The following is a 23,457-nucleotide window of genomic DNA, read 5'->3' on the forward strand; positions in this document are numbered from 1 at the left end:
AATAGTTGCAGGAGTAGGCCATTCGGCCTTTTGAGCCAGCACCACCATTCAATATGACCATGGCTGATCATCTAAAATCAGTACCCCGTTCCTGCTTTCTCTCCATATCCCTCGATTTGGAATGTACAAACTCCATACAAACAGCACCCGTGGCCAGAATCATACCCTGCTGTAAGGCAGCAACTCTACCCCTCTGCACCACCGTGCTTCCCTGTTATGTTAAATTTCAATAACCTTGCTCATCACAAGAGAGAAAAACAAATTATTGTCTTTGAAGTACATGCTTTGCACCTCTGCACTCCAGACTTTCACTGCTTAAAGCACAAATTGCTGAGGTGGGCTGGATTGATCTGCAGTAAATTACATTTGACCTAGAAGGAATCAGTGCTGTCAGTGGGAAAGAATGACGCATTCATTCTCCTGTTGCATAGGTTGGTGGCATGTTCAACTTTCTATTCGCCTATTCAGTTGAGACAATAGACCAACCTTGGAACCCTAGTCAACACAGATTCAACATGTACTCAATGAACCTCCATGCTTTCTGAACATAGACACAAAGTGCTGGAATAACTCAGCGGGTCAGGCAGCATCTCTGGAGATATGGATGTGTGACATTATGGGTGGGGACGCTCCTTCAGTCCCGATCTGAAACATCACCCGTCCTTTTTCTCCAGAGATGCTGCATGACCCGCTGGGTTACTCCAGCGCTTTGCATCTATAATCAGCACCTGCTGTTCCTTTCCACACACATCATGCTTTCCAAGCTCTGCACAAATGTTTACGTTGACATGTTAATTAAAAAAAAAACACTTACTTTGCACACATGTAGGCGTTCTCCCCGCTGAGAGAATCAGATTTCACAAAGACTTCAAGAGCTCTGACAATGTTCGGTGCTTGCTAGAAGACAAGTAAATATGGGCCAGATGAAATGGTGATTCTGAATAGGCATTTATTATAAAACAGTTCTACTTGTTTAATTCTATTTACAGTCCAACCAAAAATTGCTGTGTATAAGATTCCTTCATTTTCTCCAAATGTGTTCCATCATGTAAATGAAACAATCTGCAGACAAATCCATTCTGGGTTTGTACTACTTTGTACATCATGGTCTAATCTACAGGTGACCTCTGCGTTACAGAAATTTGGTCGACAGCACAAACAGCCTCACGGAATTCATCTATCACTATCAAAATATCTGGGATCCAAAAAAAAAATCATGACATTTGTGTGGAAAATGTAAAAAAACAAAAACAACCATTATTACATTTTTTCAAACTCGCATTTCTCGACACATGCACATTACTGAAAGCATGATTTAGACTTTAGAGATACTGTTTAATAATAAACAGGACCTTCGGCCCACCGAGTCCACACCTACCATCGATCACCTCATAAACTAGCACTACCCGACACATTAGGGACAATTTACAATTTCACCAAAGCCAATTAACCTACAAACCTGTACTTCTTGAGTGTGGGAGGAAACCAGAGAACCCGGAGAAAACCCACAGAACGTACAAGCTCCGTACAGACAGCGCCTGTAGTCGGGATGGAGCCCAGGTCTCTGGCACTGTAAGGCAGCAACTCTCCCGTTGCGCCATGATGCTGCCTTATGTGATGTGGACATTTTCTAAGAATTAAGCCCCTGCAAAGATGGGGACTTCTATATTATTGTGTGGGGAACACAACAAAATAATATATCTAATACAACTTTTAGGTGTAACAGTCTGCAACACTGTGGAATAATGCAGCAGTTTGGTAGCATTAGAAATGTGTGACCTAGTTTATTTAACTTAGTACCTAGATATAGTTCAGAAACTGAAGAAATAGCCAGTCACAAATCTATATAACATTTTCCCAGCTGTTAAATAAATTTACATTCTAAAATAAAGAAGAGCATTTGACAAATTTAATAATGAAGTATAATTGGCACAAAGTTAATTACTATAAAATCTCCAACTTGGGCCTCATCACTTTTTTAAAGTGTCCGTAAACATGTTAAAGCTAAAAGCAGCCAGGGCAGACTCACTGGAGGCAAAACTTCAGTAACAAGGCAGCACTTGATGTTACTCACACTTGAAATGCAAGCCCCACTCAAGTTCAACATTCACAGTGAACTGCAAGATCACAATCCACCTTTTGGTTCAACATGAGCGGCAACCACCCCCTGCATTGCATTCATAACATTGATCAAAATTACTGATTTATCCTTCAGAAAGACATACTTACCCTTATTTCGAGAGCAATATCCAAATAAGGATCATACGTATCTGATACACTCTTGCAGGAGGAACACTTAACTTTGAACGCAGGGAGCAAAGGGATCAAAAGCAAAAACATGATAATAGTTAATAGACATTAAATGCAGTGCGGAAAATCTTTTCTCTAATTGTGGCAGTCTTCCTGCAGGCTGGGAACAATGAATCATTTTCCGATGTTTAATCAGTGCAACCTTTCAGTTTACTATTACTGTTACAACCTTTAAACTATTCACCAGATGTTCTCTGCTTTGCCCTCTTGACTTAGTTTTCAAAAGCAAAAAGATACACAAGAAATTAGAGAATTCTCTTCTCTCTTAGCCCTCAAGAGGATGAAGGTTGACGGTTGTTTATGCAATTGGATGCCACGTATGCCACCTTGGGTACGCAAAACGAAGAATTTCCCTCTGACTTGTCACTTGTGACAATAAAGTATTCATTCATTCACGATTAGTGGTGTCCCACATGGATTGGCACTAGGATCCTTCATGTTGGGCATGAATGACTTGGCTGTAGTAGCGCTAGAGAGTGGCAGAGAAGAATTACCACGATACTGACTGGGATGGAGCAGTTCAGCATGAGGAGAGACTGGAGAAGCAGCTTTGTTCTCCCTGGAGCAGAGGAGGTTAAGAGAAAACATGATTGAGGTATATAAAATCATGAGGGGTATGGATAGGGTTGCAGGAAATGTCACGTAGATAAAACTAGAGGACACAGATTAATGATGAGAGGAAGAGATCTAGAGGGAATATGAGAGGAAACCTTCTTCATCCAGAGTGTGGTATGTTGAATGTCCTATCTCAAAGAGTGACTGAAGCAGGGGGTCACTGATAGAATTCAATTGTCTGCACACACAATTCAATTGCTACGACATAGAAGGCCATGAACCAAATGCTGGGTGCAATGCAGGAGGGTGTTCACTGGTTGAGATGGAAGAGTTGGTCCAAATATCCTATTTTCATGCTGTACGGTTGTATGCCACCATAACAACCGCTTTATTCTCAAAAGCTTAAGTGATCAAAAAATGTGCTCACAAGGAATTTCTGTTGTGGAAATAGTTAAGCTACGTCCAGAGGTCATAGCTTCAGAATAAAAGGACGTACCTTTAGAGAAGAGACGAGGAGGAATTTCTTTCGTCAGAGGGTGGTGAATCTGTGGAATTCATTGCCACAGAAGGCTGTGGAGGCCAAGACAATGGATATTCTTACGGCAGAGATTGATAGATTCTTGATGTACGGGTGTCAAGGTTTATGGGGAGAAGGCAGGAGAATGCGGTTCAGAGGGAAAGATAGATTGGCCATGATTGAATGGCGGAGTAGACTAGATGGGCCAAATCGCCTAATTCTGCTCCTTGAACTTATGAACTAACTATTATCGACCAACAGTTTGACAATATTTCCATAGAAAATCTGAACATTTTGCTATTTGGAAAGTTTTTTTTTTGCAATGTTTTCTCCCCTCAGGTTTTATTCTCTTTAATTTATTGTTTATCCCAATGACAGATCATTCTTCATCTAAAAATACAGTAATAAAATCTATATTTGCATCCCTGCCATGAACAAATAGGAAGGGTGTTGCTGGGCAAACAGTCCCTGGAGATACAGTGGTCCAAAGAGTCAGTTTCTGCACTATCCAACACTATGACATTACTGGAGTTCCATAAAAACCAGCTAACGTTTTTGCAGTGAACTTACCTCGCGACCTAAGATATCCTCCAAAGATCTGGTGGACTAATGAAGTAGCCTGTGTTTGTCGATCCAGCCTTCAGCAGTTGTAAGCAGTTGGGGGGGAGGGGGGGGGGGAAGAAAAGCGAAACTATTACACTCAACTGGTGGATTACACTAAAGAGGCATTGCTCACATTAACTTGGGATTAACACCAATACAATCCAGGAAAGATAGAAGTATTTTATAATTTAGCTTTAGCTGTCCATTTGGTGAAATTACTCTGCTTTAATTACATGAGTGAGATTGTGGGTCCCATACCATGCTTTAGACTGGAGAGGCACATGACAAGTGCCACATGAGAAGTCAGTATCAAATTGTATCTCAGTAGGCATAGAAAACACACAGTTGTCAAATTACGTCTGCTCAACACACCAATTTTATCCACAAGGGTATGAACATAGGATGGAGGGCATAAAACAAAATCACTTCGCCACACGTTTCTTTTAATAAGTACAGCGGTGCAGCGACAGAGTTGCTGCCTTAGAGCGCCAGAGACCTGGGTTCGATCCCGACTATGGGTGCTGTATGTACGGAGTTTGTACGTTCTCTCCGTGGCCCGCGTGGGATTTCTCCGGGTACTCCACTTTCCTCTCACACTCCAAAGACATACGGGTTTGTAAGCTAATTGGCATGGTAAAATTGTCAATTTTCCCTCGTGTTTAGGATAGTGCTAGTGTATGGGGTGATCTCTGGTCGGCGTGGACTCGGTTGGCCGATGGGTCCATTTCCGCGCCAAGCAGAAACTTAATTTCTATCTCCACCAGTTATTCTCAAAATAAACTGAGTGCAAAAATTAACATACTTGGTGCAACTGTTGAGACAGGCCTTCTGCATTGCATCAATGGTGTATCTTAAAAATTCATGAGCATCTTCCTGGTTCCCAAATCGAAAATGTCTTGCTATTTCTGTAATTAACATTAATTATAGCAACATGAAGCAAAATACAGACATTCAAGGAATTAATTTCCAAACCACACCATCTATAAAATGTGACGGACAATTTAATCAAGTCTACTTTGGTTGCATTCTTGTCATTTTCACAGCAGTGCTTTCATCCTATAATAATGTGGCCAGAACAGTTTGATCCTTGAAACAAAATCTTGCAAATACAGGTACACCATCAATTTTCCGGCACCCTTGGTTCCAGAGCCTTGCCAGATTATTAATTTTGCCAGACCAGAGGTCACGTAATAATTCAACAAAAACACCCCTGACCCACTAACCTTACCCCTCCTGTGTCTAAAGCACTATGGACGGCTAGGAACTTAAATAAAGAATTAACAATCAACAAAGAAGTCAATAATTAACTCTTTCAAAACGATGGCATTCGCATTGCTCTCATAATTTTGTCCTGATTAAAGGAGGTTCCGTACCTTCAGTGGCTGGAAAACCGATGGGGGACCTGTCCCATTCCGGGAAGGATATTTTGGGAAACAAGCTACAACTGATGGGAGGTGGGGATGGGAGATGGATGGGACGGCACAGAACTAATGTTTCATACAGATACTCGGCGGTTGAATAGAACAATTTCCCTCTCGGGAGAAATCAAGATCTATCGTATCGTATCATATGGTAATAGAACATAAGCAATGCTGCCAAATTGGAGAAATTACGTTCGATCCAGGTCAGTTTCTTGCTAAACTACAAGTGTCATTGGAAAAACAGCCAGCAGATTCACTGCTTGACAAAAGCAACCCCCTCCACCAAAAAATACTATTGTGACTACATCAATTTATATCGTCCCCCCCATTTAAGGGCAGCATAATGTTTGGGACACAGCAATGTCATGGAAATGAAAGTAGTCATGTTTAGTATTTTGTTGCATATCCTTCGCATGCAATGACTGCTTGAAGTCTGCGATTCATGGACATCACCAGTTGCTGGGTGTCTTCTCTGGTGATGCTCTGCCAGGCCTGTATTGCGTCTTTAGCTTTATGCTTATTTTGGGGGCTAGTCCCCTTGAGTTTTCTCTTCAGCATATAAAAGGCATCCTCAATTGGGTTCAGATCGGATGATTGTCTTGGCCACTCAAGAATTTACCATTTTTTAGCTTTGAAAAACTCCTTTGTTGCTTTAGCAGTATGTTTGTGATCATTGTTTTGCTGTAGAATGAACCGCCGGCCAATGTTTTGAGCCATTTGTTTGAACTCGAGCAGTGTCTATTCACTTCAGAATTAATTATGCCACTACCATCAGCAGTTGTATCATCAATGAAGATAAGTGAGCCAGTACCTTCAGCAGCCATACATGCCCAGGACATAACACCCCCACCACCATATTTCACAGATGAGGTGGTATGCTTTGGATCTTGGGCACATCCTTCTCTCCTCCATACTTTGCTCCTGCCATCACTCCGATATGTTAATCTTTGTCTCATCTGTTCACAAAACCTTTTTCCAGATCTGTAGTTGTTCTTTTAAGTACTTCTTGGCATCTGTAACCTGGCCATCCTATTTTTGCAACTAACCAGTGGTTTGCATCTTGTAGTGCAGCCTCTGTATTTCTGTTCATGAAGTCTTCTGCGGACAGTGGTCATTGACAAATCCACACCTGAAGAGTGTTTCTGATCTGTCGGACAGGTGTTTTCAGATTTTTCTTTATTATAGAGAGAATTATACTGTCATCAGCTGTAGAAGTCTTCCTCGGCCTGCCAATCTGCTTGTGAATAGTAAGCTCACCAGTGCTCTCTTTCTTCTTAATGATGTTCCACACAGTTGCTTTTGGTAAGCGTAAGATTTGGCTGATGTCTCTAATGTTTTACTCTTGTTTCTCAGTCTCATAATGGCTTCTTTGACTTTCATTGGCACAACTTTTGGTCCTCATGTTGATAAACAGCAATAAAAGTTCCCAAAGGTGATGGAAAGACTAGGTGCTGAGAGGTCTCATACCTGCATTAAGGAGGCAATTAAACACACCTGAGGAATTACAGACGCCCGTGCAGCCATGGGTCCCAAACATTATGGTGCCCTGAAATGGGGGAGGACTATGTATAAACAGTGCTGTAATTTCTTCATGGTGAAACCAAAATGTATAAAAATGGCCTTTAATAAAATCTGACAATACGCACTTTAACCACATGTGATATTTTCTATTACAAATCTCAAATTGTGGAGTACAGAGGCAAATAAATAAATGATGGATCGTTGTCCCAAACATTATGGAGGGCACTGTACATAATCTATTGGAATGACAGAGCAGGCCTGAACAAACTAACCAGGTGTGAGGGTCACAAATGCTGTCATTAATTCCAACAGCAGCAAATTACAGATGACCCCCATTATAACAGACCACAGGGAGGGAATGATGTCCGTTATTTCCGATCGTCCACTAAAACCACGTAAGGGATTCGCTCCAACCACCTAGCAGTCACTCTGTGAAACAATGAGTTGTTTTCAAATGCAAAGTTCTTTTTCACAGCTAAAAAATGTATTTTTGTTACTGCAAGCTTAAAAATACTGAAAGCTATTTTCAGTCTGAAGAAGGGGCCCGACCCGAAACATTACCCATCCCTTTTCTCCAAAGATGCTGCCTGACCCGTTGTTACTCCAGCACTTTGGTATAAACCAGTATCTGCAGTTCTTAGTTTCTACTAAAAGCTGTTTGTTACATTGTTTAACAGAGTATCATTGCACAAGTGTCGATGCAAGCAAATGCTTGTCAATTTCAACAAACTGCTGCATTGTAACTAGCAGCCTGTGTTCTTAAAGAGATAGTTGTGGCTGATTACTGTGGGGACATTCAGTCCACTAGAACCAAAATCTGTTATAAAGAGGTCTTTAATAACAAGGGTAAACAGTAATACCAAAAGGAGATGTTATTAATCGAAGTACCAGAAGATTTTTAGTATTTAAAGAAATTGAAGGGACATGAAAGGAGACGAGGAGAAATTTATTTAGTTAGAGGGCGGTGAATCTGTGGAATTCATTGCCACAGAAGGCTGTGGAGGCCAAGTCAATGGATATTTATGTTGGAGATTTATACATTCTTGATTAGTACGGGTGTCAGGGCTTATGGGGAGGAGGCAGGAGAAAGGGGTTGAGAGGGAAAGATAGATCAGCCATGATTGAATGGCGAAGTAGACTCGATCAAGACTCGATAACCCAGATTTGGTTATCAAACCCGCTGACAAGGGAGGTGCCGTGGTAGTCTGGCGCGCCGATCTCTACAAAGCTGAGGCCACGCGCCAACTCTCGGACACCTCCTCCTACTTACCCCTGGACCATGACCCCACTGACGAGCACCAGGCCATCATCTCCAGCACCATCACCGACTTCATCCACTCCAATGCCCTACCCGACCGAGCCTCCAACCTCATCGTTCCCCAGCCCCGCACGGCCCGATTTTACCTTCTCCCTAAAATCCACAAACCTGACTGTCCCGGAAGACCCATTGTCTCTGCCTGTTCGTGCCCCACTGAACTCATTTCCAAATACCTTGACTCCATTCTATCCCCCTTGGTTAAATCCCTCCCTACCTATGTTCAAGACACCTCAGACACTCTCCGTCGTCTCCGCGCATTCCATTCTCTAGGCCCTCACCCCCTCATCTTCACCATGGACGTCCAGTCACTCTACACCTCCATCCCCCACCAGGATGGTCTCAAAGCCCTCCGGTTCTTCCTCGACCAGAGAAGCAACCTACACCCAGCCACTGACACTCTCCTCCGCCTAGCGGAGCTGGTCCTTACCCTCAATAACTTCACGTTCGACTCCTCCCATTTCCTCCAAAGACAAGGCGTAGCTATGGGCACACGCATGGGCCCCAGCTATGCCTGCCTATTTGTCGGTTACGTCGAGCAATCCTTGTTCAATACATACCAGGGCCCTATCCCCGACCTCTACCTCCGCTACATCGACGACTGCTTTGGTGCCACCTCCTGCACCCGCACACAACTGACAGACTTCATCCACTTCACCACTAACTTCCATCCGGCACTCAAATACACCTGGACCATTTCCGACACTTCCCTACCATTCCTTGACCTCACTATCTCCATTGCAGGTGATAGACTTCTGACCGACATCCACTATAAACCCACTGACTCCCATGGCTATCTGAACTACACTTCTTCCCACCCTGCTTCCTGTAAGGACTCCATCCCCTACTCCCAATTCCTCCGTCTACGCCGCATCTGCTCCACGAATGAGGCGTTCCACACCAGGACATCTGAAATGTCCTCATTATTCAGGGAACGGGGGTTCCCCTCCTCCACCATAGATGAGGCTCGCACCAGGGTCTCTTCCATACCCCGCAACACTGCTCTCTCTCCCCATCCCTCCACTCGCAACAAGGGCAGAGTTCCCCTAGTCTTTACCTTTCACCCCACCAGCCGTCACATACAAAAAGTAATCCTCCATCAGTTTTGCCACCTCCAACGTGACCCCACCACTCGCCACATCTTCCCATATCTGCCTTCCGCAAAGACCGCTCCCTCCATAACTCCCTTGTCAATTCTTCCCTTCCCTCTCGTACCACCCCCTCCCCGGGCACTTTCCCTTGCAACCGCAAGAGATGCAACACTTGTCCCTTTACCTCCTCCCTCGACTCCGTTCAAGGACCCAAGCAATCGTTCCAGGTGCGACAGAGGTTTACCTGCATATCCTCCAACCTCATCTATTGCATCCGCTGCTCTAGATGTCAGCAGATCTATATCGGTGAGACCAAGCGGAGGTTGGGCGATCGTTTCGCCGAACACCTCCGCTCGGTCCGCAATAACCAAGCTCACCTCCCGGTGGCTCAGCACTTCAACTCGCCCTCCCACTCCGTCTCCGACCTCTCTGTCCTGGGTCTCCTCCATGGCCACAGCGAGCAGCACCGGAAATTGGAGGAACAGCACCTCATATTCCATTTGGGGAGTCTGCATCCTGGGGGCATGAACATCGAATTCTCCCAATTTTGTTAGTCCTTGCTGTCTCCTCCCCTTCCTCAGCCCCCCTGCTGTCTCCTCCCATCCCCCAGCCTTCGGGCTCCTCCTCCTTTTTCCTTTCTTGTCCCCGCCCCCGATCAGTCTGAAGAAGGGTTTCGGCCCGAAACGTTGCCTATTTCCTTCGCTCCGTAGATGCTGCTGCACCCGCTGAGTTTCTCCAGCTTTTTTGTGTACCTTCGATCAAGTTCAATTCTGGTCCAATTTATGAACGCATGTCGTATCAGGTTGGACCGAACGTCATTTTAATAAGTCTTCAAAAAAATGAAACACTGAATATACCAACATCCTGAGAAAACATCGTGGCGCTATCTTGTGGTCAAGCCACTTGCTCTCGAACCTTCGATTGTCATGCTCGAACTCGCACCTGGACTGGGCGTGATTTCAGCTGACCAATCACGCGGTCAGGGGGGTGGGCCGTTAGGCAGTTGCGATTCGAAGGATTGGCAGTTGGAGTTGAACTGGTGTTCGCGAGCGTGGACCTCTGCAACGTAAACATTTAAATTATTGACTTACTTTTTAATTCACGAATAAATGATAGCGGCTTGATAGCATTTCCACTATTGGCAAAGGCTTGTATCAGGTGATTCTGCATGATGCAAATCATACAAAATCCAGCCTGCGTACCTGCAGAAAAATAGGACAAGAAATAATACAAGAAATGCAAGTTGAAAAATCCTAATGTCATCTGTTTGGGTGAAATATGGTTAAATAGATCAGGTATAAATTAAAATGGTCAATACTTGGTTAGAAATAAGTTTCAATTCAGTTTAGCTTATTGTCACGTGTACTGATACTGTGAAAAGCTTTTGATGCATGCTATCCAGTCAGCGGAAAGACAATACACAATGACAATCGAGCCTTTATAGATACATAAGGGAATACCGTTTAGTGCAAGGTAAAGCCAGTAAAGTCCGATCAAAGATAGTCTATGGGTACTAATGAGGTAGATAGTAAATATCATTCAATCTAAAAAAATATTCAGCACTGGAACAATGATATGCTTCAATATTAAACTGCATTTACAAACACAAAATAGTCTCAAGAGGTTTTCCAGAACAGTGGAATCGGTAATAAGCACTGAAAATGCCCCAATAACTCAACAGAAAAGGCAGGATCCACAGAGAGGAAAACAAAGTTTACATTTCAGGCCAACAAACCTTCATCAGAAATGAAAGCACAGGACAAAAAGCATGTTTTAAGCTGCAGGCAGGGGGAGGGATGGGGGGGGGGACAGAGAAATGTGATAGAATGCGAAAGGATGCAAAACCAAAGTTGATATTACTTTAAATGGCTGCCGATCCAGAGTCATACATGCAGTCCAGTCCTTTCTCAAGGAAATTGTAAATACAAGGGGACAATTCTGGACTAAGGTGGAGTCACAGACAGGTGCCTTGACAGCTCCCACGTAGCTAGGACGACAAGGAGGAAACCGGGTAATATAATAAGCAACGATGCATCACTTCCGGATGAGCTCGTGCCTTTTTTTTGCTTTGAAAGAGCAAGAACAATGATGGACCTACACGAGCCCCCACCGCCCCATGAAAACATGGCTGAGATAAACAACACTGGAGTCACAATAAATGTAGCCATGGTGAGCTGCAAGGAGAGAAGATCAATCCAAGATAGACATAATACCAGCGTTGCAGTTTTGATTAGCTTCAGAAAAATAGCGAGAGATCAGCACAAAAGAGTACATGCCAAGAGCAATTGCAAACTCAACGTTCAACTGAAAGATAGAGGCAATTATCCAAGACAAAGTGTTCCACACTGACAAGCAGTCCAGCAGCATGGAATGATCATTGGGATGGTGAAATAAAACAAATCAACAAATATAATCCATGCCATTGGAAGAGCTCACCATTTAGACTTCAGACAAACAGTGCAAAAACATGCTCTTCGGCCCACCGAGTCTGCGCCAACCAGCGGTTAGCCCGTGCACTAGCACTACCCTACACACTAGGAACAATTTTACAATTGTACCAAAGCCAATTAATCTACAAACATGTACATCATTGGAATGTGGGAGGAAATCAGAGCACCTGGAGAAATCCCACGCAGGTCACGGGGAAAATGTACAAACTCTGTACAGATAGCACCTGTAGTCAGGATCAAACTTGGGTCCCTGGCACTAAGACAGCAACTCTGCCACTACAGAACTGTTTATTAAACAGGGTATTAAACCTGGTACATAACCAAAGTTTATACTCAGTTCATGAAATGGAAATTTTACAAGGGTTTTGGACCATTACTGCAGGGCCATGGGATTCTAAGCCTGCAGAGATACAAAAATAACACGGTGGAAGTATAGACTTGCATCCTTGATCTCTGGGAAACATTACAATTTCTTAATATAACTTGGAATTAACTGTGGGCGTGAGGGGTGGAAGTAGGGGGAAAATGGGGCACAATGTAGCCTTCCCCTTTGCCAAATGCCAGCTTGAAATCTGGCAATTATGGAGAAGTACTTAGAGATGGATTGATAAGAGTTAGTTGTTTCAACTGTATTATTTAAGTATTTAATTTAGTTTAGTTTAGTTTAGAAAAACAGTGCAGAAACGGGCCCTTTGGCCCACCATCCTTGCCAAACAGTGATCCCCGTACACTAACACTCTCCTACACATGCTTGGGATAATTTTAAATTTTACCGAAGCCAATTAGCCCGCAAACTCTGTACAGTCAGCACCCGTAGTCAGGATCGAACCTGGATCTTAAGCGCTGTATGGCAGGATCTCTACCGCTGCGCCACCTTGCCTCCCTGTTTAATTCCATAGTAACATCACTATTCCTGAAGCAGATCTGCCTTGACATCTAGACTGAAATATCTTGTTGGTGTCAAATAATTTATTAATGTATATCAAAGAAGAATCAAATATTGAACTGATTTTATTCATTCTTCTCAGATACATTAGGAATATTATGAGATACTGTGGCACAGTTGTCAAGTTACCAGAATACCTCCTCCATAAGTCTATACTATCGATCTAGAGATGATATCCAACCACAGAGAAGCAATTAAATAAAGCTGGAAAATAAAACTGCGTAATTGTAACTGTCACAATAAACCATCTAATGCACTCATGTCTTTCAGGCAAAGATATTTTAGATCCTTGCCCAGTCTGGCCTTTAGGTGACCCCAAATGTACAACGGGATTTTGCAAGTTATTCAGCTCAAATTCAATAAATACTGGTGATTCACCCCATTTTATTCATCTTCTTGGAATGGTCCTGCAATCCACTCAATGCAGAATTAGTTAATTAAATATTTGTTAGGTTTCACTTCTATTAATCTATTTTAAAAGCTGTTCCAATTTACCAAAATACTACTTTCTGTGATTACACTTTGCATTGGGCATCACAGTGGCACAGTGGTAGAGTTGCTGTCTTACAGTACCAGGGACCCAGGTTCGATCCTAAGGGAACTGTCTGTACTGAGTTTGTATGTCCTCCCCGTGACCTGCGTGGGTTATCTCGGGTTCTTGGTCCTCCAAAATATTCCAAATGGAATTTAAATTGGAGGTGGATCTCTGGTTTCCTCCCACACTTCAAAGACGTACATATTTGTAGTTTAATTGGCTTGGAATAATTGTAAATTGTCCCTAGGTTGTGTCAGTGTCTTTGGTGACTCCATTTAAAATTTCCACCACCATTAGAACTATACAACTTGGTTCTAAATTTGTAGAAACGAACTGCAAATGCTGGCTTACACCAAAGATAGATCCAAAATGCTGGAGTAACTCGGCAGGTCAGGCAGCATCTCTGGAGAAAAGGAATAGGTGACATTTCAGGCCGAGACCCTTCTCCAGAGCCTCGGCTCAAAACGTCACCTATTCCTCTTCGCCAGTGATGCTGCCTGACCCGCTGAGTTACTCCAGCACTTTGTGTCAACAACAATGGTCAGTCTGGAGATACTTGATGCCCAGAGAGAGAGCAAAGATGGTAAATTTCCTTCTTGGAATATCAACAGTGAACTTGACTACATGTGGTCGTACCACAGTCTGGTAGTTTCTTGGTTAACATTGCAGATGCAAGCTTATTTTTAAAGCTCCAGATATAGTTAATTACTTGAATTTACATTTCCCAGCAGCTGCAGTGGGAGTTGAACTTGTGCTTCCAGATCAATAATACAATCGTATGAGTACACATAGTAGTCTTCCTTTCAAATATCTATTTACATCTTGGAGCTTGTGCTGAAAGCGACACTTCCTACAGAATTACTAGGCAGATTTCTGTATGCCTATGGTATGTTTCCAGCTATGTTCCAATATGACGATTCCTTTTCAAATTAAGGCACGGGAAATGGCAAGATGACACATTTTATTATTGCCAACACTATGACACATTCTTTTGCAAGACTGGTATAATCCAAATTCATCTGAAACCCTCCTCGGACAAATAGAAGTGCACTAGGTTCCTGATGATGATCACAGCAAAAAAGCACAGTGATTTACTATCTGTTGGCAAGGTCATATATAAAACTCAGAATCACACAAAAAAAAAAGCAGCTGCACAAAGGGTGACATTCTCTACTCATTTTTTAGATCAGAAATCTAAAGGACCTCTAAACGGATCAGAGGTATCTCAGTTTTAATAGACAACTCACGAAAAAAAAGAGTAAGACAGATTACATTTTTTTTAATCCAGTGCAGAAAATCAATTTTGCACTCAATTATGCAGAAATGTTGCAACACGCATCTGATATTTTGTTCACAGTTTTCGTGGAGATTGTCTGAACCTTTACAACACCATTGTGTTGCAGCGAGCATGGTAACGGACTGAAAACAAATGAACTTATCAGGGGAATTAAGCAGGCATCAATTTACATTTCAAAAAGTGCATCCACTGTAATTTTGTGCTCAAAGTGAAAGAAGGTCAAATGAAAAGAGCGCATCATGCCAGGATTGACGCATTACATGATTTAATCTTACTGAGGGAAAGTATTTTAATGCAACAATGCATTTAAAAACGAATCTGCTTTCGCATTTGCACAAATTGCAGCACAGTGGCGCAGTGCTGCCTCACAATGTCAAGGACCCGGTTCAATCCTAGTGAACTAGTGTGAAAGGATGATCGCTGGTCGGCGTGGATTCAGTGGGCCGGAGGGCCTGTTTCCATGCTGTATCTCTGAACTACACTAAAAAGTTTGGTAATTTTAGTGAAAAGCCATTTATTAGTGTGATCAGAAACCCAAACTATTTAAATTCAGAAGATAGACACAAAATGCTGGAGTAACTCAGCGGGATAGACAGCATTTCTGCAGAGAAGGAATGGGTAACATCACCTACGTAAACCAGCATCTGAGTTCCTTCCTATACTATTTAAATTCAGACTGTCCAAATTAGACAGATATAGAAAAAGGATCCATTGTTTCCATTGAGATGAGACACGTTGAAATCAGTGCAGCAGTATGAACATTAACTGAACTGTTCAACAAAACTAGTGTCACTGTCGATCTGCTAATACTGCAGAGTTGTTGGAAAGCACCACAGTGGTAACCTCACTAGTATAAATCAAATCATTCCCAAATCAGAATGCTGCCATAAATAATCAATCTGCATAAAGAAAAACAGAGATGTAATGCTGAGGCTCTACAAGGTACAGGTCAGGCTGCATTTTGAGTACTATGAGCAAATTTGGGCCCCAAATCTGAGGAAGGATGTGCTGGCTGTGGAGAGGGTCCAGAGGTGGTTTCCAATAATGATTCGAGGAATGAGTGGGTTAGCATATGATGAGCATTTGACAGTACTCGGGTTTAGACAGGCGAGGGGGGGACCTCAGTGAAACTTACAGAATAATGAAAGGCATAGATAATGGGGATGTAGAAAGGATGTTTCCACTGGTGGGAAAGTCTAGGACCAGACGTCATAGCCTCAGAATTAAAGGGCGCTATTTTAGAAAGGAGGTGAGGAGAAACTTCTTTAGTCAGAGGGTAGTTAATCTGTGGAACTCATTGCCACAGAGGATTGTGGAGGCCAAATCAGTGGATATTTTAAAAATTTTAAGGCAGAGTTACACAAATTCTTGATTTGAACGGGTATAGAAGGCAGGAAAATGGGATTAGGAGGCAGAGATCAGCCATGAATTAATAGCGAAGTGGTCAAATGGCTTAATTCCACTTCTTTAACATGAACTTGTGAAAATGTTCCAAAAGCAAAATATTGCTGCTGCAGGAAATCTGAACCAAGAAATGCTGCAAATATGTTCTGATGAAATACTCTGTTGAGTATTTCAAGCATTTCAAGCTTTGACTTTGTATTAGAAAACAAAAGATGTTGAATAATAATAATTCAAGAACCAATACAAGACGTACAAACTTGATGAATTTGCTTCAGTCACAAGTAACTTGTCACAGCACTGCACATTGTACATGGGAGTCCGTGTCACCCAATTTCTAATTTCACACAAAGTTCCCACTACAACAAATAACATTAAATAAAATTCACAAAACAAGATAGAAAATCACAAAGAAAGAGAAAAAAAAAATAAAATTTAAAAAAAAAATCGAAAAACTGATTGGTTTGCGTGCCAAACACAGATTAGCAAAATGAAAAAAAACTTTAAAGTTATGGCTATTAAGACAAACATTCACAAAAGATGAAACAATATTTCACTGTTTGGTCCCCTCGTGTAATTTTACACTTGTCCCTCTTGACTAAATTGAGACTTGCAAAACCATTGTTATCCATTTCAAAAATAATATCTTACCCCTTCAAATAGGGTGAAGTTCAAAGCTTCACACTCGGTCAACTAAACAAAACAATGATGATGAAATGCTGTGTTGCCAGAGGTGCTGCCACTCAGATGGACACAATTTTACTAAGAGCAACAAAGGGTTATCCAGTTACGATGTCCATCCCGTAACTCTCTATGTTAATTTTTCAGTTAACTGGTTATTGCGATGAGGTCTGTGGAAGACTGCTATGTGCAAAGTATGTTTCCCAGGTTCTCGTGGTGACAGCAATTCAAAAGAATTCAAACAAAAGTAGCATATGACACTGCATAAATGCTTTTTTTTCTTTTCTTTATCAGCACCAAGCAGCAGCTTACTTAATAATTGATGTGTTCTTTTCATCTCTTTCAGGTCTCCCAAGGTCAGCATATAACCTGCAGCTGACAGGACACCCGATTGCTCCCAAGCATTCTGACTTGGTTAAATCGTGTTAAAATAAGCCTTTCCTGACACTCCTAGAAATATAACTCGTAACTTATAAAGCCCAAGATAGACTCAAAAAGCTGGAGTAGCACAGCGGGTCAGACAGCATCTCTGGAGAAAAAGGAATAGGTGACATTTCGGGTCGAGACCCTTCTTCAGATAGTCAGGTGAGAGGGGAAACTCTTCAGTCTCAAGAAGGGTCTCGACAAGGGTCTCTCACCTGTTCCTTTTCTCCAGAGATTCTGCCTAATCTGCTGAGTTACTCCAGCTTTTTGAGTCTATTTTCGGTTTAAACCAGCAGTTCCTCCCTACAATTTATAAAGCTCCATCTTCATAATGCAGCTAATATTTCATCCCAAAACCCATGTGTAAACACTGGAATAATAATACTTTTGGGCAAGGGTGTGAGGAATGCATTTGCAAAATGTGACTACCAGCTCATAATCATTTTAAAATGTAGCAGATAGTGCAACTTACATGTCTTGCTGTGCTCTTTCGAGAGGAGGTAATTGGCCAGTGGTGGTGTATAAGTCAAGCATTGTATAGTGGAGTTTAAGAAACAGGTATTCCCGAGGTTGTGCAGTCCAGCTCCGACTCTGTACACACGCACCCATTTCATGGACAGTCTTTCCATAGGAAATAAAACCTTCTGAGGTGCCGGGATGCCATCGTGATGAATGCCACTCGTTTCGTAAACTAAATACAAGATACAACATTGTTGGTACCAGGAAAGATAAGATTACAACAGTAAAAATATATCCAGCACATGGTTTACTGTTACACCTGAGTTTTAGTTTAAAAGAAAATATTGATTTCAAAGCAGATATACGAATTGACACATAATAGCAAGAATGTCCTCCTACAATAGCAAGAATGTCCTTCCTCAAATTAGGCGACCAAAACTGCACACAATACTCCAGGTGGGGTCTCACTAGGGCCCTGTACAACTCTGTACAAGGACGCATGACAATAAAACACTCTTGAAGCACATGGCATGTAGAGCACTGAAACAGGCCATTCTCTCCAACAGGTTCGAGCTACACAAGTCCTCGCCTTCCTCATATATATTATTCCTCCCCCAACTGTTTAATTTAAATGACATCTACTCCAATTGCTTCGCTTTTTATTGTGCTATGAGCTACATATAACTCAGACAATTAATGTCACGGCCTACCATGCAATCAGTTAGGTGAGGTTAGGTTTATTATTATTATCACATCTACCGAGCGGTACAGCGAAACGCGAGACAGAAAATGCTGGAGTAACTCTGCGGGTCAGGCAGCATCTCTGGAGAAACAGAATGGGTGAAGTTTCGGGTCAGAATCCTTCTTCAGACCCAAAAGGTCACTTATTCTTTTTCTCCAGAGATGCTGCCTGACCCGCTGAGCTAGTCCAGTATTTTGTGTCTATCTCAGTTATAAACCAGCAACTGCAGATCCTTCCACACACTGTACAGTGAAAAGCTTTGTTTTTTTTTTGCATGCTATCCAAACAGGGTGCACGGTGGTGCAGTGATAGAGTTGCTGCCTTACAGCGCCAGACACTCAGGTTCGATCCCGACCATGGGTGTTATCTTTACGAGGTTTCTACGTTCTCCTCGTGACCTGCGTGAGTTTTTCCCTTGGATATCATTTCCTCCCACACTCCAGATTTGTAGCTCAATCGGCTTGGTAAAATTGTAAATTGTCCCCGATGTGTACAGGATAGTGCTGGTGTATGCAAATCGCTGGTCGGTGCAGACTCGGTGGCCTGAAGGGCCTGTTTCCATGCTGTATCTCTTTTTATTTATTTTTTTATTATTGGAAGTACGGTAAGTTACAACACTACACAACACATATGTCTTAATACATTTTTTGTACCGCTTCATTTTTTGAGCTTTAAGAAAAAGATAGTAGAGAAAGTAAAGAAAGTGCGCAAGAGTCGTGAAGGTGCAGGAGAGTGTTGAGAAAAGAAAGCCCCTTAGAAAAGAAGTTAGAGAAGGAAGTAAAGAAAGAAAGTAGACCCTAGAAAAGAAGGAAAAAGAAAGGAGAAACAAGTGTTCTATTATAACATTAGACTCCGCAGAAAAGGGGACTACCGGGCCCGCCAGAGGGTGACAGCGGAACCTCCGGTCGGTCCTCGAACCATGTCTGTTTTGTTGTTGAGTCTTGCGTGGGAACGTTTTATTTGTACACCCTTCTGCTTCCCGGCCATGTGTGTTTTTTTGCACCACCCCTTGCCAGATCCAGCCAGCAGCAGTACGTCTATTTATTCTTGGGGTTGCAGATGAGGGGGCACAGCTCGGGCTGTGACGTCTCCGGCCACCCCCCTGTACAGGAGCTGAGACTGGAACTGTATTAATTTATTTTGTTTACAGAGGGAGGGGGCAAGGGCGGTACACAGTTCTCAGCTCCTGTCTATTGTGGCCGGAGACACCAACGGGACACCGACTGCAAGCACGGAGATCCAGAGACTGTAGCAACTCTAGTTCCAAACAGAGGAACCCAGGTTGCGGATGAGGGGTGTAGCTTGGGGCAAACTGCCACTTGTCACTGTAGTGGCCCATCGGGGGAGCGGATTCCTTTTGGAGGGACCTGGAGAAGAGGGCTTTTGAGAATGGTCATCTCTTCCAAATGTGGCCACACAGTGTTCTCAAACTAAGATATTCGCAGAGAATGATATCCAACCCTCATATTTTATTGTTGCAAGTAAAAACTACATTTTTCTCAAAATTTAAGTATGGGATCAAGACGGAAATTCGCGACCTTGCGGATATGAACCGAGCACTCTACCACTGAGCCAGCCGTTAAAATCTACGCTAAAAATCTTACAATCCGAAAGCCGAAAAATTCCGAATTACGAAAAGTGTCTGGTTCCAAGGCCCGTAATAAATTCTTCTGAAACACGTTTAATTCAGGGTTACCTTCCGATATTCCAAAAATAATCCATTCTGGTTTTGGTACCAGTTTTATTTTAATTAATTTTGTAAAGATGTCAAATATTTCGTTCCAGAATTTTTGTATTTTTGTACAAAAAACAAAAGAATGCACTATGGTAGCTTCTTGACACAGACATTTATCACAAATTGGTGAGACATTAGGGAAGAGTTTATTTATTTTAGTTTTTGAATAATATAGTCTATGTAATGTTTTGAATTGGATGAGAGTATGTCGTACGTTGATCGAACATTTATGCACCTGTAATAAGTGATTATCCCAGCTCTCTTTTGAAATTTTTATAGCTAATTATTGTTCCCAGTCTCTTCTAATTCCATCAGTTGTGGGTATTTCTATGTTTAAGATGATGTTATACAAGTACGATATTAGATTCGCTGATTCCGCCTTTGTCTTCATTGCTTCATCCAGTAAGTCTGTAGGCATATTATGATGGTCTTTTGTGTATTTTTTCAGAAATCTTGTATCTCTATACTAAGCTTAAAAGATCAGATATACCATACATAGATACGATCAGTTCAGGCATTTAAGCATTTTAACTGAGATTTACAATTGGTCATATTACACATTGGTAACAGTTTCACAGCCCAAGTCAAGCTCTGCTAGCATTCCCAACATGACCAATAGCACGATATTCATTGAACTGCAGAATGTAATCAGAAATAAAAAGTCGTTCACAGCAGTTGAATGCCCTTACCGTATTTTTTCGTTGGGGTGGAACAGACATTTTGCTCACCAGCAGCTCCTTCGGATTTAGGGTTCAAAATGACATATTTACTCTTCAGTGATTCAAGCTGATAGGAGAAGCTCTTGCTGGCAGGCTCAAATTCAATTTTCTGAAGAAGGACCTTCTTTGCTGAAGCCGCCAGCAACTTGTTGAGGTCACCTTCGTCAACCGAATCTTTCCGTCCAGGCTTTAGAGCTTCTTTCAATTTGTCTACTATAGGCATGGTGCATCACTGCAAGACAAAATGCAACAAGGCCATTCATCTCCTGCCAGTAGCATGCTCAACTAATCAATACAAATATATCACACAGACAGCAGCAGTCTAAACCAAAACCATCACAATACGTTTATTAAATTAAATAAACTACAATTTGGCCTGTAAATCATTCTCCCGACCCTCCACCCACTCTCCATTCTACAAGTTGAATAAATTGGGAATCGCGGAGTTAGTGAAACTACATTTAGACTTCACGAGGTATTCCATGCTTGAGAATCTGTCCCCTTAGGGAAAAAATGAAACTCAAGCAAAGAGAAGCATTTTGAGGGCGGTACGGTGGCGCAGCGGCAGAGCTGCTGCTTTACAGCGTCAGAGACCCAGGTTCGACCCTGACTACGGGTGCTGTCTGTATGGAGATTGTACGTTCTCCCTGTGACTGAGTGGGTTTTCCCTGGGTGCTTCAGTTTCCTCCCACACTCCAAAGACGTATGTGCAGGTTTGTAGGCTAGTTGGCTTTGGGTTTAATTGTAAATTGGCCCTAGCATAGAATAGTGCTAGAGTATGGGTTGGTCGGCGTGAACTCGGTGGGCCGAAGGACCTGAATCTCAAAAGTCTAAAGTAAAGTCTAAAAGTGATAGAAAAAGTTATGCATCAATTCAAATAAAGTTATTGGATTGCCTTTCACCAAGGATTCATTATAACCTTGTTACTGTGCTGTTTCTCTCGATGACCTTATGCCTCTAACTGTGGTGACACACTTAAACCATTGTTTCGAAAGAGAAATATATATTGGCTTTTTAGTTAGATCTAGGAAAAGCTCAACTGCCTTTTTTAACAGAGATCAGACTTGGGGGTTAAGAAGCAACTTGCTCCAGAAGGTAGAGTTTAGAAACAAAAGTTCTAGGAATAGTGTATACTCCTCCATGTTTCACACCTGTGAAATATATTATAACAGAACACATTGTTCTGTTGAGGGAGGGATTTACGGATTTAATCATGCTTCGGTTAAATTCTGATCTTTTGGAGTTATACAACTGGAAAAGATACTCTATTTTTTCCTCATAAAATTCCTAGGGCCACAGCACATAGCCTATCCATGCAGCAAAGTGCCACAGTTCACAATTTATTCACCCAGGCTATATATAGATTTTAAATTGTACTTCTCCACTACTACTGATAATTACCCCCAAAACATTAATTTTGTATTTTATCTCCCCACTCACAGTAATTCAAAATATATCCTCCCAAAGACATAAAATAAGAACTGGATTATCTGGAATTATTTACATGGATTTAGGCTTAGAATTCATTCAGTTATGGGCTACTAAGTAGCAAATCAGACAAGTGTCAGGCGATAATCGTCTTCAATAAGAGTGAGCTAAAGCACTTACCCTTGACCTTCTATAGCACTACAGTCTCCACATTCCTCACCATCAACATCCGTTGTATCATTATTGACCAGAGAGTCAAGTGGACCAGCCACATGAATCCTGTGGCTACAAGAACAAGCCACAGGCTGGGTATCCTATGGCGAGTGACTCCTTTCCACGGGAGTATAATGGAATACTATTCACCTTGCCTGGACAAATGTAGCTCCAACAACTCTCAAGAAGCTTGACAACATCCAGGACAAAACAATTCTTCAAGAAGGTTCTCGACCCAAAATGTCACCCATTCCTTCTCTCCAGAGATGCTGCCCGAATTACTCCGGCTTTTTGTGTTTGTAATTCTTCAACACTTATTCCTTTCAGCACCCATTGTCATTTAGTGACCGCTATGCGTACCATGTACAAAATGTACTGCGACTTCCAAGCCCATGATCATGGCCATAAACAAGGACATCAGATGCAAGGGAACACCACCACCTATAGGTTTCCTTCAAGTAGCACACCACTCTGACATGGGAATTATCAATTCCTCGTCATCACTAGGTCCCAATCCTGGATCTGCCAACTCAAGGTGACTTGAGAGTACCTTTACTTGGAGACTAGCAGCAGGTCATGACACATGGTTGCCACCACCTTCTCAAAGATGTTTAGAGAAGGACAATAAATGCTGACCTTGTCAGTGGCATCTACATCCCAAAAAAGAATGAATTAAATCAAAAAGTAGAAACAGGAAACTGCAGAAGCTGCTTTTCACAAACAAAGACAGAAAGTGCTGGAGTAACTCAGTGGGTCACGTGGTATCCCTGGAGCACATGGATAGGTGACATTTTGGGTCAGGACCCTTCTTCAGACTGATCAGATTCTGGTGGGAGGAGGGGGTGGGGGGGAAGGAGGTGGTTAGAAGAGAGATGGGGAAGATCAAAGCCTGGCATGTAATCGGTGAATGTTTAAGAAAGAACTGCAGATGCTGGAACAGTCGATGGTAGACAAAAAATGCTGGAGAAGCTCAGCGGGTGAGGCAGCATCTATGGATAGCAGGAATAGCAGGAAACGTTTCGGGTCGAGGCCCTTTCTTCTTCTTCAGACTGATGTCAGGGGGGTGGGGGTCGGGGGAAAGAGAAAGGAAGTAGG

At 42.3% G+C, this 23,457-nt stretch overlaps 1 protein-coding gene across 11 annotated transcripts in view; it reads right to left on the reverse strand.

Annotated features, from left to right (window-relative positions):
- The window catches only part of usp36 (ubiquitin specific peptidase 36), a 76,482-nt gene that overhangs the window by 24,141 nt on the left and 28,884 nt on the right, over positions 1-23,457 (reverse strand). For 10 of the 11 annotated variants that reach the window (XM_055653883.1, XM_055653874.1, XM_055653875.1 and 7 more), the window contains 7 exons: positions 20,692-20,953; positions 17,539-17,757; positions 10,425-10,535; positions 4,788-4,890; positions 3,953-4,020; positions 2,230-2,300; positions 815-897 (listed from right to left, as the gene is read on the reverse strand). In XM_055653883.1, the coding sequence (XP_055509858.1) occupies positions 815-897; positions 2,230-2,300; positions 3,953-4,020; positions 4,788-4,890; positions 10,425-10,535; positions 17,539-17,757; positions 20,692-20,944 (908 nt within the window). In that variant the 5' untranslated portion in view covers positions 20,945-20,953. Of the gene's footprint in view, positions 1-814; positions 898-2,229; positions 2,301-3,952; positions 4,021-4,787; positions 4,891-10,275; positions 10,393-10,424; positions 10,536-17,538; positions 17,758-20,691; positions 20,954-23,457 lie in introns of those variants that run through there. The other variant, XM_055653885.1, reaches the window with a different exon arrangement.

This window comes from Leucoraja erinacea, chromosome 23 (genome assembly GCF_028641065.1).
Source record: "Leucoraja erinacea ecotype New England chromosome 23, Leri_hhj_1, whole genome shotgun sequence".
Lineage (NCBI taxonomy): Eukaryota > Metazoa > Chordata > Chondrichthyes > Rajiformes > Rajidae > Leucoraja > Leucoraja erinaceus.